This window comes from Lepus europaeus, chromosome 23 (assembly GCF_033115175.1).
Source record: "Lepus europaeus isolate LE1 chromosome 23, mLepTim1.pri, whole genome shotgun sequence".
NCBI classification, from domain to species: Eukaryota; Metazoa; Chordata; class Mammalia; order Lagomorpha; family Leporidae; genus Lepus; species Lepus europaeus.
Genome location: NC_084849.1, coordinates 26043272 through 26056729, shown reverse-complemented (window position 1 = coordinate 26056729; position 13458 = coordinate 26043272). Strand labels below are relative to the sequence as shown.

The window sequence follows — 13458 nt, the reverse complement described above, 5'->3', positions numbered from 1 at the left end:
CAGGAGCCTCAAACTCCATCCGGGTTACCCCAAGAGAACCAAGTACCTGAACCATCTTCCACTGCCTTCTTAGGTGCACTAACAGGAAGCTGGATTGGCAGTAGGGCAGCCAGGACTGGAACTGGCACTGTGATACAGGATGCCAGTGTCCCAAGTAGCATCCATTGTGCCATAGCATTAGCCCCTCCAAGCTCTTTAATGTTTTCAATTTCATTTTCACTATTTTCTTCTTCCCTACTTACTTCAATTTCTATCCAATAACTTTGTTCTTTTCTCTTAAGAGAAAGCGATTACTCTAGCCTAGGCAAAGACACACACACACACACACACAGACTTAAACAGATCTGCCAACGCAGCACAGCCAAAGCTTTCAGCTGCCGGCATGTGCTGGCAAGAGCAGGTACACCGTTTTGCTTTACAATGGAAAAGTACTCACTGTTCAAGACCAAACCACCAGCAACTACAGATCCAAGCCTCAGAAGCTATGACGTGCCACTCTGTGCACGCTCCAAAGTAAACCTGTAGACATTGCCGCCACTGTCGAGGAGACAACAGGAGACGGCAGTGGAGCACAACTAATGCCAACGCTTCAACTCGTTCTTCCAGTCACGGAAGTAACAGGTCACTCAGCCACAAAGGCCTCCACTCCGGAGACAGTCCCGGCATCTGAGTAACCAGCTAGGTCAGAAAACGCCGCCTGTCTTACGCCCAAGAGTGACGGCACTGCCACCAAGGAAATAAAATAATTCAGAGTGTTGACTCAAACTACTGGAAATAGGGCAAAGATCTGTTCTGGGTATCATTCTCTAGGCCACGGCATGACACCTAACAACTCAATCAGGGCTGTACCAAGGAGAAAATCTGGAAGCATCTCCCAGCCCATGGAATCATCAGTTTCACCAACCTTGGAATAGAAAAACTGGCATTTCCTGCTTGATCTTTCAACACATACATAAGGAAGTCTCCCATCAGTGTCCTCTGAGATGCTTCTGAAAATAACTGAGCCACCATCTACTCAGGGCCCACCTGGACACAAGCCTTGTTAACACCATGCTTCCTGCCATGCTTCTTCCTCCCTAGAGACAAGCAGAAACCCCTTCTGGTCTTCTGCACAGTCAACGTTTCTACCCAGAACACCACACTCCTCAAGGAAACAAGAGAAGAACAAAGCTACTCTGGGCTGAAAAAAGCTGGAGAGAGACTGTGTGGGGCTAAGTGCGGTGACACTGAAGCCTGGGCCCACAGGAAAATGGCATCTCTTCCCCAGGATCTCATCCCAGGAGAGCCCAAACCAATACAGATGCTGAGAACACACCACAGGAAAACTGTCAAGTTTGTGAATCAATCACCAGCTAGAGAAGTTTCTGGAGTTAACCAATAAAAATGCTTCTTCCTGTTGTTTGCTGAGCACTTTCTGGGGGCCAGGCCCTCTGTTCACCACTCTCATTTATTTCCTCATTTAATCAAGGCCACAGCCCTACAAAACACAGCCCAGCTCCACCTGCTCCCAAAGCCAACCATCTAATTAAATATATCCATCCCATGTTCATACTAACATGACCAAAGCCAGCTTCTAAAGGAGTGTTAAGAAGACAAATTCTTGGGCCCAACATTCTGGCATAATAGGCTAGGCCTCTGCCTGCAGTGCCAGCATCCCGTAAGGGCACTGGTTCATGTACCAGATGTTCCTCTTCCAATCCAGCTCTCTGTTGATGCACGTGGGAAAGCAGTGGAAGATGGCCCAAGTGCCTGGGCCTCTGCACCCAGGTGGGAGACCCAGAAGAAGCTCCTGGATCCTGATCAGCTCAGCTCCAGCCATTTCAACCACTTGAGGAGTAAACCAGCAAGTAGAAGACCTCTCTGTCTCTCCCTTTCTCTCTAACTCTGCCTCTCAAATATATAAATAAATAATAAATCTTTTAAAAATGTTTTTACCAAATTAATATCACCTAGTTTTTTTTTCCTTTTGGAGTTTTTGTTTGTTTGTTTTTAAAGATTTATTTATTTATTTGAAAGTCAAAGTTACACAGAGAGAGAGAGAGAGAGAGAGAGAGGTCTTCCATCCAATGTTTCTTCACTTTCCAATTGTCTGCAACAACCCAAGCTGAGCCAATCCGAAGCCAGGAGCCTGGAACTTCCTCCAGGTCTTCCCACGTGGGTACAGTGGCCCGAGACTTGGGCCATCTTGTACTGCCTTCCCAGGCCACAGCAGAGAGCTGGATTAGAAGTGGAGCAGCCGGGTGTCGAACTAGCGCCCATATGGGATGCTGACGCTTCAGGCTAGGGCGTTAACCCACTGTGCCACAGTGCCAGCCCCCTGTTTGTTTGTTTTTTAATGATCAATTCCAAACACAGTACAGGGACAGTGGAATGAATACAAAAAAAATATTTTCCCATTAACACTAATTCATATTATTCAAAATGTTTCAAAATCCTTAGCCAGATAACCAATTCTAGCTACCACCTTAGTTCAAATGTTCACCAAGAAAATAGTCAAGTAACAGAAAGCCATTATGAAAACCATCTAGAGAGAAGAGCTACATTGCTATCTATAACTTAATTTAGGAGGTTATTCTCTCAATATTTAGCAAGTTTGCTTAAAAATTACTATTCCAATTAGTTATAGCAACATTAATATAAATATATAATTTCAAAGTCAACATTCCTTTCACTGTGAACCTGAAACTTCTAAAATATAGCTATGAGGGGGGGGGGTACAATAAGGACTGTGGCTGTGGGGACAGTACGGTTAAAGCCAAAATGATTGGCAGCATTGGAAAGGTGTAAGCTGTATATACACACTCTCAGGATGCTACTATTTCCCACATTTTTTTCTTTGCATACTTGATTCATAATATGGTATAAATAATTTCCTCAAATTTGAAAAGACTATCAAGATGAATACATTTTCATCTTCATTTCAAAATAACTTCCTTAAATGAAAAAGTTTCTCACATTTGTTAAATCTATCATAGAGTTGAATTTAAGTATTTTCTTCACTACATGTTTAATTTTTCCACCCTATCTTAGTGCCTCATTACAATCAGCTTGGCAATAAGTCCTCTCTAGTACTCCATGAAAAACCGCATTCAATAGATTATAAGATTATAGCCGGCGCCGCGGCTCAGTAGGCTAATCCTCCGCCTAGTGGCGCCGGCACACCGGGTTCTAGTCCCGGTCGGGGCACCGATCCTGTCCCGGTTGCCCCTCTTCCAGGCCAGCTCTCTGCTGTGGCCAGGGAGTGCAGTGGAGGATGGCCCAAGTGCTTGGGCCCTGCACCCCATGGGAGACCAGGAGAAGCACCTGGCTCCTGCCATCAGATCAGCGCGGTGCGCTGGCCACAGCGCGCCTACCACGGCGGCCATTGGAGGGTGAACCAACGGCAAAAAGGAAGACCTTTCTCTCTGTCTCCCTCTACTGTCCACTCTGCCTGTCAAAAAAAAAAAAAGATTGTTACACCTGCACCCAAATCCTTAAATACTAAAACAAAGTCTAAAAATTGTATGGCCATTCATCAACACCTTTGCAGCAATTATATTGCAAATAACCTCATATATGTATTTAATTCAAATTTTGTGAAGAAAGGGTGCAAATTAAATACTACAGCATTTCTTCAACTCTATTTAATGCTGCCTAGGGTTAAATGAAAAGATTAGTATTACCAAGAGGAAGAATCAAATGGTTTTAAGGTCTGTTTTCTAAGTAGTTAGAAAAATTTCACAAAACAAAGAATCTATGCCAACACATCTTTCTTGTAGTGTAATATAATTGCTAATATGAGGTAAATCTGTAAGTAATCAATACAAATGTGAGTACAAACAGGTTTAAGCCACCATTAAGTCACAGTCTGATGAAAGACTTCTCAGCTAAAGTATCTGGGGATAGGATTATGGGAAGTGAGAAGGGGTGAACAGGTTTCCAGTGAGAATACCTTGTATGTGCCTTATCATTAGCCTCTATATATAACAGTCCACTGTTGCAAAAAAGGTATATCCTTTCCAAGTACACTGGCCTAGAATATATTTTATGTAGCATAGTAAGATTATAAAAGAATTACTAATGCTTCATTTGCATTTATATTCAGATATACACATAATAATAAATTCATATCAAAAACTATTTTAAAGCAATTTTAAAGCACTTTTATCTCATTTTGGAAAAGTTTACAATTTATGTTCTACAGAATTTTCTATAATATCTAAACTCGGGCAAAATGAAAGGACAACACTACTATCTCTTTAGTAAATGGCTTGTGTGAGACCTCAAGCTTACTCATCTTTTTATAGATGGGTTTATTTGATGAGGATTGTAATCCAATGATTGTTTAGCAGCAATTTTACCAAACTGTAAATTCTTTTTTTTTTTTTTTTGACAGGCAGAGTGGACAGTGAGAGAGAGACAGAGAGAAAGGTCTTCCTTTTGCCGTTGGTTCACCCTCCAATGGCCGCCGTGGTCGGCGCGCTGCGGCCAGCGCACCGCGCTGATCCGATGGCAGGAGCCAGGTACTTATCCTGGTCTCCCATGGGGTGCAGGGCCCAAGGACTTGGGCCATCCTCCACTGCACTCCCTGGCCACAGCAGAGAGCTGGCCTGGAAGAGGGGCAACTGGGACAGGATCGGTGCCCTGACCGGGACTAGAACCCGGTGTGCCGGCGCTGCAAGGCGGAGGATTAGCCTAGTGAGCCGCGGCGCCGGCCATGTAAATTCTTTTATTAACAGGCATTACTAATCTTATTTTTTAAAAAATGAGTGCCACAATGGTGAATATACAGCTCATGAATAACTTAAAAAGTATTTCCCATTTAAAAAGGCAATACACGAATCGCTTCTTGGCCTTTTGGCTAAGATCAAGTGTAGTATCAAGTGTAAAGGGCAATATACAGGGATGGGCTGTGGCTCAGTGGGTTAAAGTCCTGGCCTGAAGCGCTGGCATCCCATATGGGTACCAGTTCCGGTCCTGGCTGCTCCTTTTCTGATCCAGCTCTCTGCTATGGCCTGGGAAATCAGTAGGAGATGGCCCAAGTCCTTGGGCCCCTGCACCCACGTGTGAGACCAAGAAGAAGCTCCTGGCTCCTGGCTTCGGATCAGCGCAGCTCCAGCTGTTGCGGCCATCTGGGGAGTGAACCAGCAGATGGAAGACCTCTCTCTCTGTCTCTCTCTCTAACTCTTTCAAATAAATAAAATAAATCTTTAAAAAAAAAAAGGCAATACATGGGGCCAGCACTGTGATGCAGCAAGTAAAGCTGCTGCCTGCAGTGCCAGCATCCCATATGGGCGCCAGTTCAAGTGCCGGCTGCTCCACTTCTGATCCACCTCTCTGCTATGGCCTGGAAAAGCAGTGGAGGATAGCCCAAGTCTTTGGGCCCCTGCACCTGAGTGAGAGACCCAGAAGAAGCTCCTGGCTCCCAGCTTCAGATCAGCACAGCTCTGGACGTTGTGGCCATCTAGGGAGTGAACCAGCAGATGGAAGACATTTCCCTCTCCCTCTCTCTGCTTCTCCTCTCTGTATAACTGACTTTCAAATAAATAAATAAATCTTTAAAAAAAAAAAGCAATATACAGCATACAAAAACCTATACTAAACAAAGACGCTATAACGTGGATACATGATTGACATGTCTAAAATGATATATATACAGCACATAATTAATGTTAATTATGTGATCAGTACATTTTTCTGGATGATTCCCTTCATTGTTCACTTTCTCCAGAAACTGAATTCTGAACCTTCCTCTTCTAAAATTGGTACAATCGGGTTATCCTTGGACATCAAGTTGTATTTTATCACAAATTTAGTAAACCGATGACACAAAAATGTTTCATTGTCATGTTCATCAAATATCTGCCAGTGATGAAAATATTCTCTAAATCCTACAGCATACTGATCCTAGTTTTGCTACAGATGATTCCGCTATGCTAACCCTGCTAGGAAACTATTTCTTGCTATCCAGAAGACACGCAGCACCATCAAGCGTGTGTCTAGTATAGACTATAGCAGGGCACTCTTTTGGAGTTTTATGAGCTGCACACAGAAAAATCCATTGTTCAGCTGCTTTCATTTGAGGACAAGTATCTGGATGGCATTCACTCTGAAATTTGACAGTAGTTCATTTAGCTCAAGACTAACCTTAAATGTTAAGACTTCCATATACCTTCACCTTGGCCTTCAGGTAGTTCAAGAATTTTATCAATATTGGAGCGATCTGCTCTTATGTTCTGTTGAATATACTGCTGAACAGCAAGTGTACCATCCATTTCATCAAAGGATTCATCAGGCCAATTATAGAAATCCTGCACCTTGGTGCCCGGCCTGTTCTGCCTCAACACTGCCATCCCCTCTGCCATGACCATGGTGCCAGAATCTGGTGACATCGCCTAGTTTTAACTAGGATTAATACTGGGTCAGCTGTCAGGAAAACAGCAGTTTATGGTGGATGGGGGTTGGGTGGGGGGAAAAAAACCCTGTCTAGGGTCACAGGCATGCTACTGCCACTCATCCTTTAAGACCTGGTGTACACACTCTTCATAAAAGCTTCCTGGACTAGAACGTTGTCTGCCTACCTGAAACTGCTCACACTGCTTTCCTACTCTCCCAGGACACCTGACACTTGCCATGTATGTTTTAGTCATCCGTGCCTGTGCCTGACCGCCAAGCTTTACAAGCTTCAGGAAGGCAGACTCCACCTCCAATTCATGCGAGCATAGCGCCCTGCCTAAGGCAAGGGCTCAATTATCTGTTTCACACATAAGCCAACTGCTTGGTTTCATTCATGAAAACAGACCAGAATCACTAATAAGGTCCACCCGAAGCTAAGCTGTCTTTAAAGGCAACGCGCTCCTAGCACCAGTAGAGGGCAAATCCCCAGGTTAACACAGCATATTAAAGTCACTCTGAAAAAAACCAGCGTATATTCAGATACCTTGGACAGGGCTGCTGCTGCTCCAGGTTTTACAAGTTTGCTTCCTGTAGGTGCTGAGGAGCTGTTCTCCGGCTTGACTTTCTCTACCGTTTGCGTCTTACTGATCCCAGACACTTTAGGCACCGAGCCAACACTCCTGCTTGCTTTCTTCATTCTGGGCTGCCTCTTTGTGATGCATTTACAAGCAAATCTGTGGAAAGAAACAGCGTCATACTGAGAACCAAACTGGAAGAAAGCACATTAGAAGTTAATTTTTCAAAGATTTTTTTTTTACTATGTAAAGAATAAAAACAGTTGAAAGATAGTTGTCACTACAGAAAACAGAGGCTGAAAAATGCTTTGGCTTGCTAATCAGAATGTGCCCATGTTCAAGGATTCCTCGTGGAATAATTATTTGAAATTACTTTGTACATTCTACTTGATCCAGGAGAGGAAATATCCTAGACTTCTAACAGAACTGATGAGATATAAACTCAGTGTACAGCATCTGCAGCATTAAATGAAATTATCACTATCCTAGCATTTATCATTCTGCAGAAACTAAATGTATTTCTCAGCATGTGTCTTTTGTCTAGAGGCACCAAGGAAATTCTTCATCAAAACATTAGCACCAGTGGGCGCCACAGCTCACAAGGCTAATCCTCTCTACCTGCGGCACCGGCACCCCGGGTTCTAGTTCCGGTTGGGGCACCAGTTCCGCCCTGGTTGCTCCTCTTCCAGTCCAGCTCTCTGCTGTGGCTCGGGAGTGCAGTGGAGGATGGCCCAAGTGCTTGGGCCTTGCACCCACATGGGACACCAGGAGGAAGCACCTGGCTCCTGGCTTCAGATCGGTGCAGCATGCCGGCCGCAGTGTGCCAGCCGTAGCGGCCACCTGGGCGGTGTACCAACGGAAAAAAGAAGACCTTTCTCTCTGTCTCTCTCTCTCTCTCACTGTCTAACTCTGCTTGTCAAAAAATAAAAAAAATAAAATAAAATAAAATAAAACCCGTATCAGAAAATGGGGCCTTTCTGTACACCCACTAGGAAAATCACAGCCTTCGTCCTCCTGAGTGGCACCTGCTTGATTCCACTGCTAAGAGGCTTGGAAGGTAAGAGTTGCAGCACACAAAGCTGAGGCCAGATACACCCTAAATACACATTTGTTAACTGAGCAAGAAAGCAGTTTCTATAATAATATCACGTCTGGAAAGATACCAGGCATCATTTTGGGTAGAGTAATACAATTAACAAAATGAAAGCCTATTTTTAAATGGAAGGTTTATTTAAGATGACTCTGAGAGGCCGGCGCCGTGGCTTAACAGGCTAATCCTCCTCCTTGCGGCGCCGGCACACCGGGTTCTAGTCCCGGTCAGGGTGCCGAATTCTATCCCGGTTGCCCCTCTTCCAGACCAGCTCTCTGCTATGGCCCGGGAAGGCAGTGGAGGATGGCCCAAGTCCTTGGGCCCTGCACCCGCATGGGAGACCAGGAGAAGCACCTGGCTCCTGGCTTCAGATCATCGCGATGAGCCAGCCGCAGCAGCCATTGGAGGGTGAACCAATGGCAAAAAGGAAGACCTTTCTCTCTGTGTCTCTCTCTCTCACTATCCACTCTGCCTGTCAAAAAAAAAAAAAAAAAAAAAAAGATGACTCTGAGAAACCATACTGCGAACAGAAAGAGGCTGGTTTCCACAAACTAATAAAGACAGAATAGCCTTCTGGCAAAGAAAAGGTCCGTCCTAACAGCCTTACTGAACATTTTACCTAGAACGTGCTCAAAACCTCCAGACTGGCTTGCCTTGACGTTACACAAACTGTACCAACTGGTCTGGTGGAAAGAACAGTGAGACAGGGTGAAGGGGGCTCTACTCCACCCTCCACACAATAAGGCCTGGGAGCAAAAAGAGCTCCATGACTAACATCAACCGAAACACAGAGAAACCTTGGGGACTCTCTGCTCCGGACTGTGCCTAGCCTCCTAGTTGCTCCTTACAGAAAATGCTGTTAATAGGAATGACTAAATTACGTATGTACTCTTTTCTACTTTCCTATTCCACTCCAGCAATCTGCCCCCTAAGTGCTCCCTCTAGTCCAGCTCTGCCACCTACTTCTACACCTTCCCAAAGGACACTGAAGACAACCAAGATAGATTTGAACAGTCTCCCTACACTTTTATACTGATCACTGCTTTCCTCACAAGTGAGGAAATTAGATATACTGACAGAAAACTTAGTAACTCAGGCGCTATAGACAGTGAATGCCCACAATAGCTGGAGCTGAGCCAGGCTGAAAGTCAGGAGCCAGGAAATTCACCTGAGTCTTCCACTTGGGTGGCAGGGACTGGAGTACTTGAGTCATCATTTGCTGCCTCCCCCGGTGAGCATTAGCAGGAAGCTGGACAGGAAGTGAAGGTGGGACTAAATCCTAAGCACTCTGCTATGGGATGCAAACATCCCAAGTAGCAGCTTAACTTGCTGCACTACAATGCCCACCCCATATATGGCTTTGTGTTTTGTTTTGTTTTTTTTTTAATTAAAGATTTACTTATTTATTTAAAAGTCAGAGTTACAGAGAGAGGAGAGATACAGAGATCTTCCATCCACTGGTTCACTCCCCAAATGGCCACAATGGCTGGAGCTGGGCCAGACGGAAACCAGAAGCCAGGAGCTTCCTCAGGGTCTCCCACGTGGATAAGGGGCCCAAGAACTTGGGCTATCCTCCACTGCTTTCCCAGGCCATTAGCAGGGTGCCAGATTAGAAGTGGAGCAGCTAGGACTCGAACCAGCGCCCATAAGGGATGCTGGCACCGCAGGCCACGGCTTTAACCCACTGTGCCACATGCTGGCCCTCCAACATATACTTTTAAAAATGCTTTGTTTATAGGCACAATAGCCACTTTGTGCACCAGCATCCACTATCAGAGTAGAGTTTTGAGTCCTGGCTACCTTGCACTTCCCATCCAGCTTCCTGCTAAAACACCTGGGAGGCAGCAGAAGATGGATCAAGTACTCAGTCTTTGCCAACCATGTGGGAAGACGCAGATGGGGTCCTCCTGGCTTTGGCTCAGGCCAGTCTGGCTGTTGTGTACGTTTGAAGAGTGAACCAGTGGATAGAAGACCTCTCCTTCTGCCACCCACCCCAACTTTCAAATGAAATAAATAAATCTTTTAAAAAATGTTTTATGTACAATAGAATTAGATTCTAGACTTGGCCATAGGCATTCTTCTATCTACACAAATTACTCAGTAACATCCTGTCCAAATCACAAGAGAAAATCCCTCAGTGCACTGGGTCCAAACTCCATGGTCCTTATCCACTAGACGCCAAGCACCAACTAGCTCCTGAGACAGCCACAGGCGCCTCCACAGGGCAGTGACCACCAAAAGCATTAAACATTTTCCCAAGACTTTGGGCCCCTGCCTGGTCAAGAAGGAGAAATTGTTGGCCAAGACGTCTCCTGAGCCCCCACCCCACACCCGCCACCAAGTCCCCTGGGCATGTGAGAGATTACAGAGTAGAGATAAAGGACAAGTACAGTGCACTTCATTTCAAGTGTCTCACCATCTTAGCAAAATAAAACACAAAACAAAAACAAACAGGGTGGTAGAAGTTACTCTACCCCTTCCCCTGCCAAACCCTGCTCAAAAGGTGTCACATTAGCACTTATCACCACCTCTGGCACAGCAAAGTCTGGGGACAATAAAAGTAGCTCTCCTCAGGGCCAGCGCTGTGGCACAGCAGATAAAGCTAACACCTGCGGTTTCAGCATCCCATATGGGTACCGGTCCTGGCTGCTCCACTTACAATCCAGTTCTCTGCCATGGCCTGGGAAAGCAGTAGAAGATGGCCCAAGTCCTTGGGTCCCTGCACCCTCGTGGGAGAACTAGAGGGACCTGGAGGAAGCTCCTGGCTCTTGGCTTTGGATCAGCCCAGCTCCAGCTTTTACAGCCATTTGGGGAGTGAACCAGCGGATGGAAGATCTCTCTCTCTCTCTCTCTCCCTCTCCCTCTCTCTCTCTCTCCTCCCCTTGCCTCTGCTTCTATGTAACTCTGCCTTTCAAATAAATAAATAAATCTCTCTAAAAAAAAAAAAAAAGTAGCTCTCCTCATAAAAACATTATGGATCCTGCCTCCGCCTCTGTGTTAATTATGTCAAACTACAATAATCCATGAAGTACATAACATATTTTTGTCAAAAAAGTATTTCTTAAAAGCATTTAAAATAGATTTGCTGCTCCCAAAGAAAGAAGTCCCGGAGCCTCCTCTCCCAGGCCGTACCAGTCCCTGAGTCCTCAGTGAAGCAGGTCAGGCGTTTACAGGTAGAGAAGCAGACTCAGTGCAAGCAGCTGACCCTGGGTCAAGCATTCTCCAGTGACAGGAGTCTGGACCCCACCTCTACCCCTCCAGCAGCTCCACAAGGCCTCTGGAGCACCCGCACACACGAGCTCCCTCAGGAACACCAAAGCTTGACTCAAAGAGTATTTCATAAGACACAAAACAAAGGGTAACAACATTACGTTACACTACTCAATCTGCCCTTCAAGATTTATCTACTTGTCCTATGGTTCAGTGCTGGCATTCATACACAAAACTTAATATTTTTGGCACTAAATACTGTGTTATTTAATATAAAATATTGTTAGAGCAGAAAATTTATTGCCAGGTCTAGATCAGTATTAAGTCAGAGCTATAAAATTCTTAGCTATAATCATATTGATTTACAGGTAGTTGTTACTTTGCTATTTAAAGTGATTATTTGTTAGGCATGGGTGGTGGCATAATCCTGCATGTTAGCAGGCTGCAATCTGGGTGGCCACAGATCTTGCCAGGACGTCCCAGTGCTCCCTGGGTCCTCGGGACAGGATTTATAGCTCTGGGAGCCCTGCCTAGAGCTAATTACACCTCCCACAGCCACACAGGACGTTCCACAGTTTCCCTCACATCTATAAGATCATATAATTAAAACCTACCATGGAAAACAAATTAAGGCCTACCTCTTACATTCCACATGTGACAGATAAAACATTTAAAAAATCAAACCACAGAATTCTTAGAAATAAATTATCTTGGAGGTCATTTACAGGAAATCCCACATGCAATATCATTTACAAAAAAAAAAAAAAAAAAACACCTTCCAGTTAAGTTACAAGCATCTACTGTTAGCGGATTCTGACCACTAAAAAGTCACAAACAAGTCAGGACTGACTCAGCACTCAGTGAACACTCATCCTATGTCCAAGCAAACCAAGCCCCAGTTCTCTGGGTACCCAGTCAGGAAAGACACAGATAAATATATGGGCATATAAAGACAACTAGGACAGAAATACAGTCATCCCTGGGTAGCCACAAGGGCTGGTTCCAGGACCCCCCACAGATACCAAAAGCCACAGACGCTCAAGTTCCTTACATGGAGTGGCATAGTATTAGCATAACCTACAAACATCCTCCCATATTCTTTAAATTATTCCAATATGTCTTATGATACCTAATACAATGTAAATAGCTGCTATACTGACTGAGAAAAATGGTACGAAAAAGTCTGCACATGTTCAGAACAGATGCAAATGCTAAGAAGAGTATCTCTGGGGCCCAGCATTGTGGCATAGCAGGTAAAAGCCACTGCCTGCAGCGCCGGCATCCAATATGGGCACCGCCTCAAGTCTCGGCTGCTCCACTTCCGATCCAGCTCTCTGCTATGGCCTGGGAAAGTAGAAGATGGCCCAAGTCCTTGGGCCCCTGCACCCATGTTAGAGACCCAGAAGAAGCTCCTTGCTTCTGGCTTTGATCAGCACAACTCCAGCTATTGTGGCACTCTGGGGAGTGAACCAGCAGATGGAAGACCTCTCTCTCACTCTCTGCCTCTGCCTCTCTTAACTCAGCCTTTCAAATAAATAAATCTTGAAAAAGAAAATGAGAAAAAAAAGAAGAAGAGTATCTCTAATCCACAACTGGTTGAAGCCGGTGGGGGGGGGGGGGGGGGACAAGGCTATGGAGGGCCAACTGTACCTGCTTTCATGGGGCTCAAAGTCTAGCAGAAGAAATGGGACATGTGAAATGAGCAGTGAACAGGCCCCATCCTCTACATTCTGTTGCAGGGGGAGGTAAGTATATGTACAGCGTGCAACAGAAGCAGAAGGATTCAGTCTCCAGCTCTGCCTTTGGGAAGAGAATGGGAAGAACACCTAAGAGGCATGAGAAAGCATGAACTCGACTGAAGAACTGTGAGGACTTGGGCATAACAAGAACACACAACCAGACTTCACCTGTCACAGGAAAGCAAACACCAACCACAGACAGATGCAAGGTAGCACAGCCCTGTCATCAGACCTGCACCTCCTAAAGGTTAAGCTGGACTGCCAGGCAGGACATAGTGAAGGGGCAGAGAGTGGAGGGCCAGGTATGAGGAAAATGGAGCAACCTCTCATTCCCTGTAACTTCTTTTCTCTGTCTTAATCTAAGCTCTAAACTCAAAAGTACCACTCGCAGACCAGGGTTGTGACATAGCAGGTTAAGCCACATTTGCAATACTGGCATCCCTTACTGGAATGCCAGTCTGAGTCCCAG

The 13458-nt window shown here is 45.2% G+C and overlaps 1 protein-coding gene and 1 pseudogene across 1 annotated transcript in view; both read right to left on the bottom strand.

Moving 5' to 3' along the window:
- The window catches only part of SPECC1L (sperm antigen with calponin homology and coiled-coil domains 1 like), a 142241-nt gene that overhangs the window by 108570 nt on the left and 20213 nt on the right, over window positions 1–13458 (bottom strand). The window contains exon 2 of the mRNA XM_062182105.1: window positions 6920–7109. Within this exon, the coding sequence (XP_062038089.1) occupies window positions 6920–7072 (153 nt within the window). The 5' untranslated portion in view covers window positions 7073–7109. The remainder of the gene's footprint in view (window positions 1–6919; window positions 7110–13458) is intronic.
- On the bottom strand, window positions 5691–6350 carry LOC133752327 (MOB-like protein phocein; annotated as a pseudogene).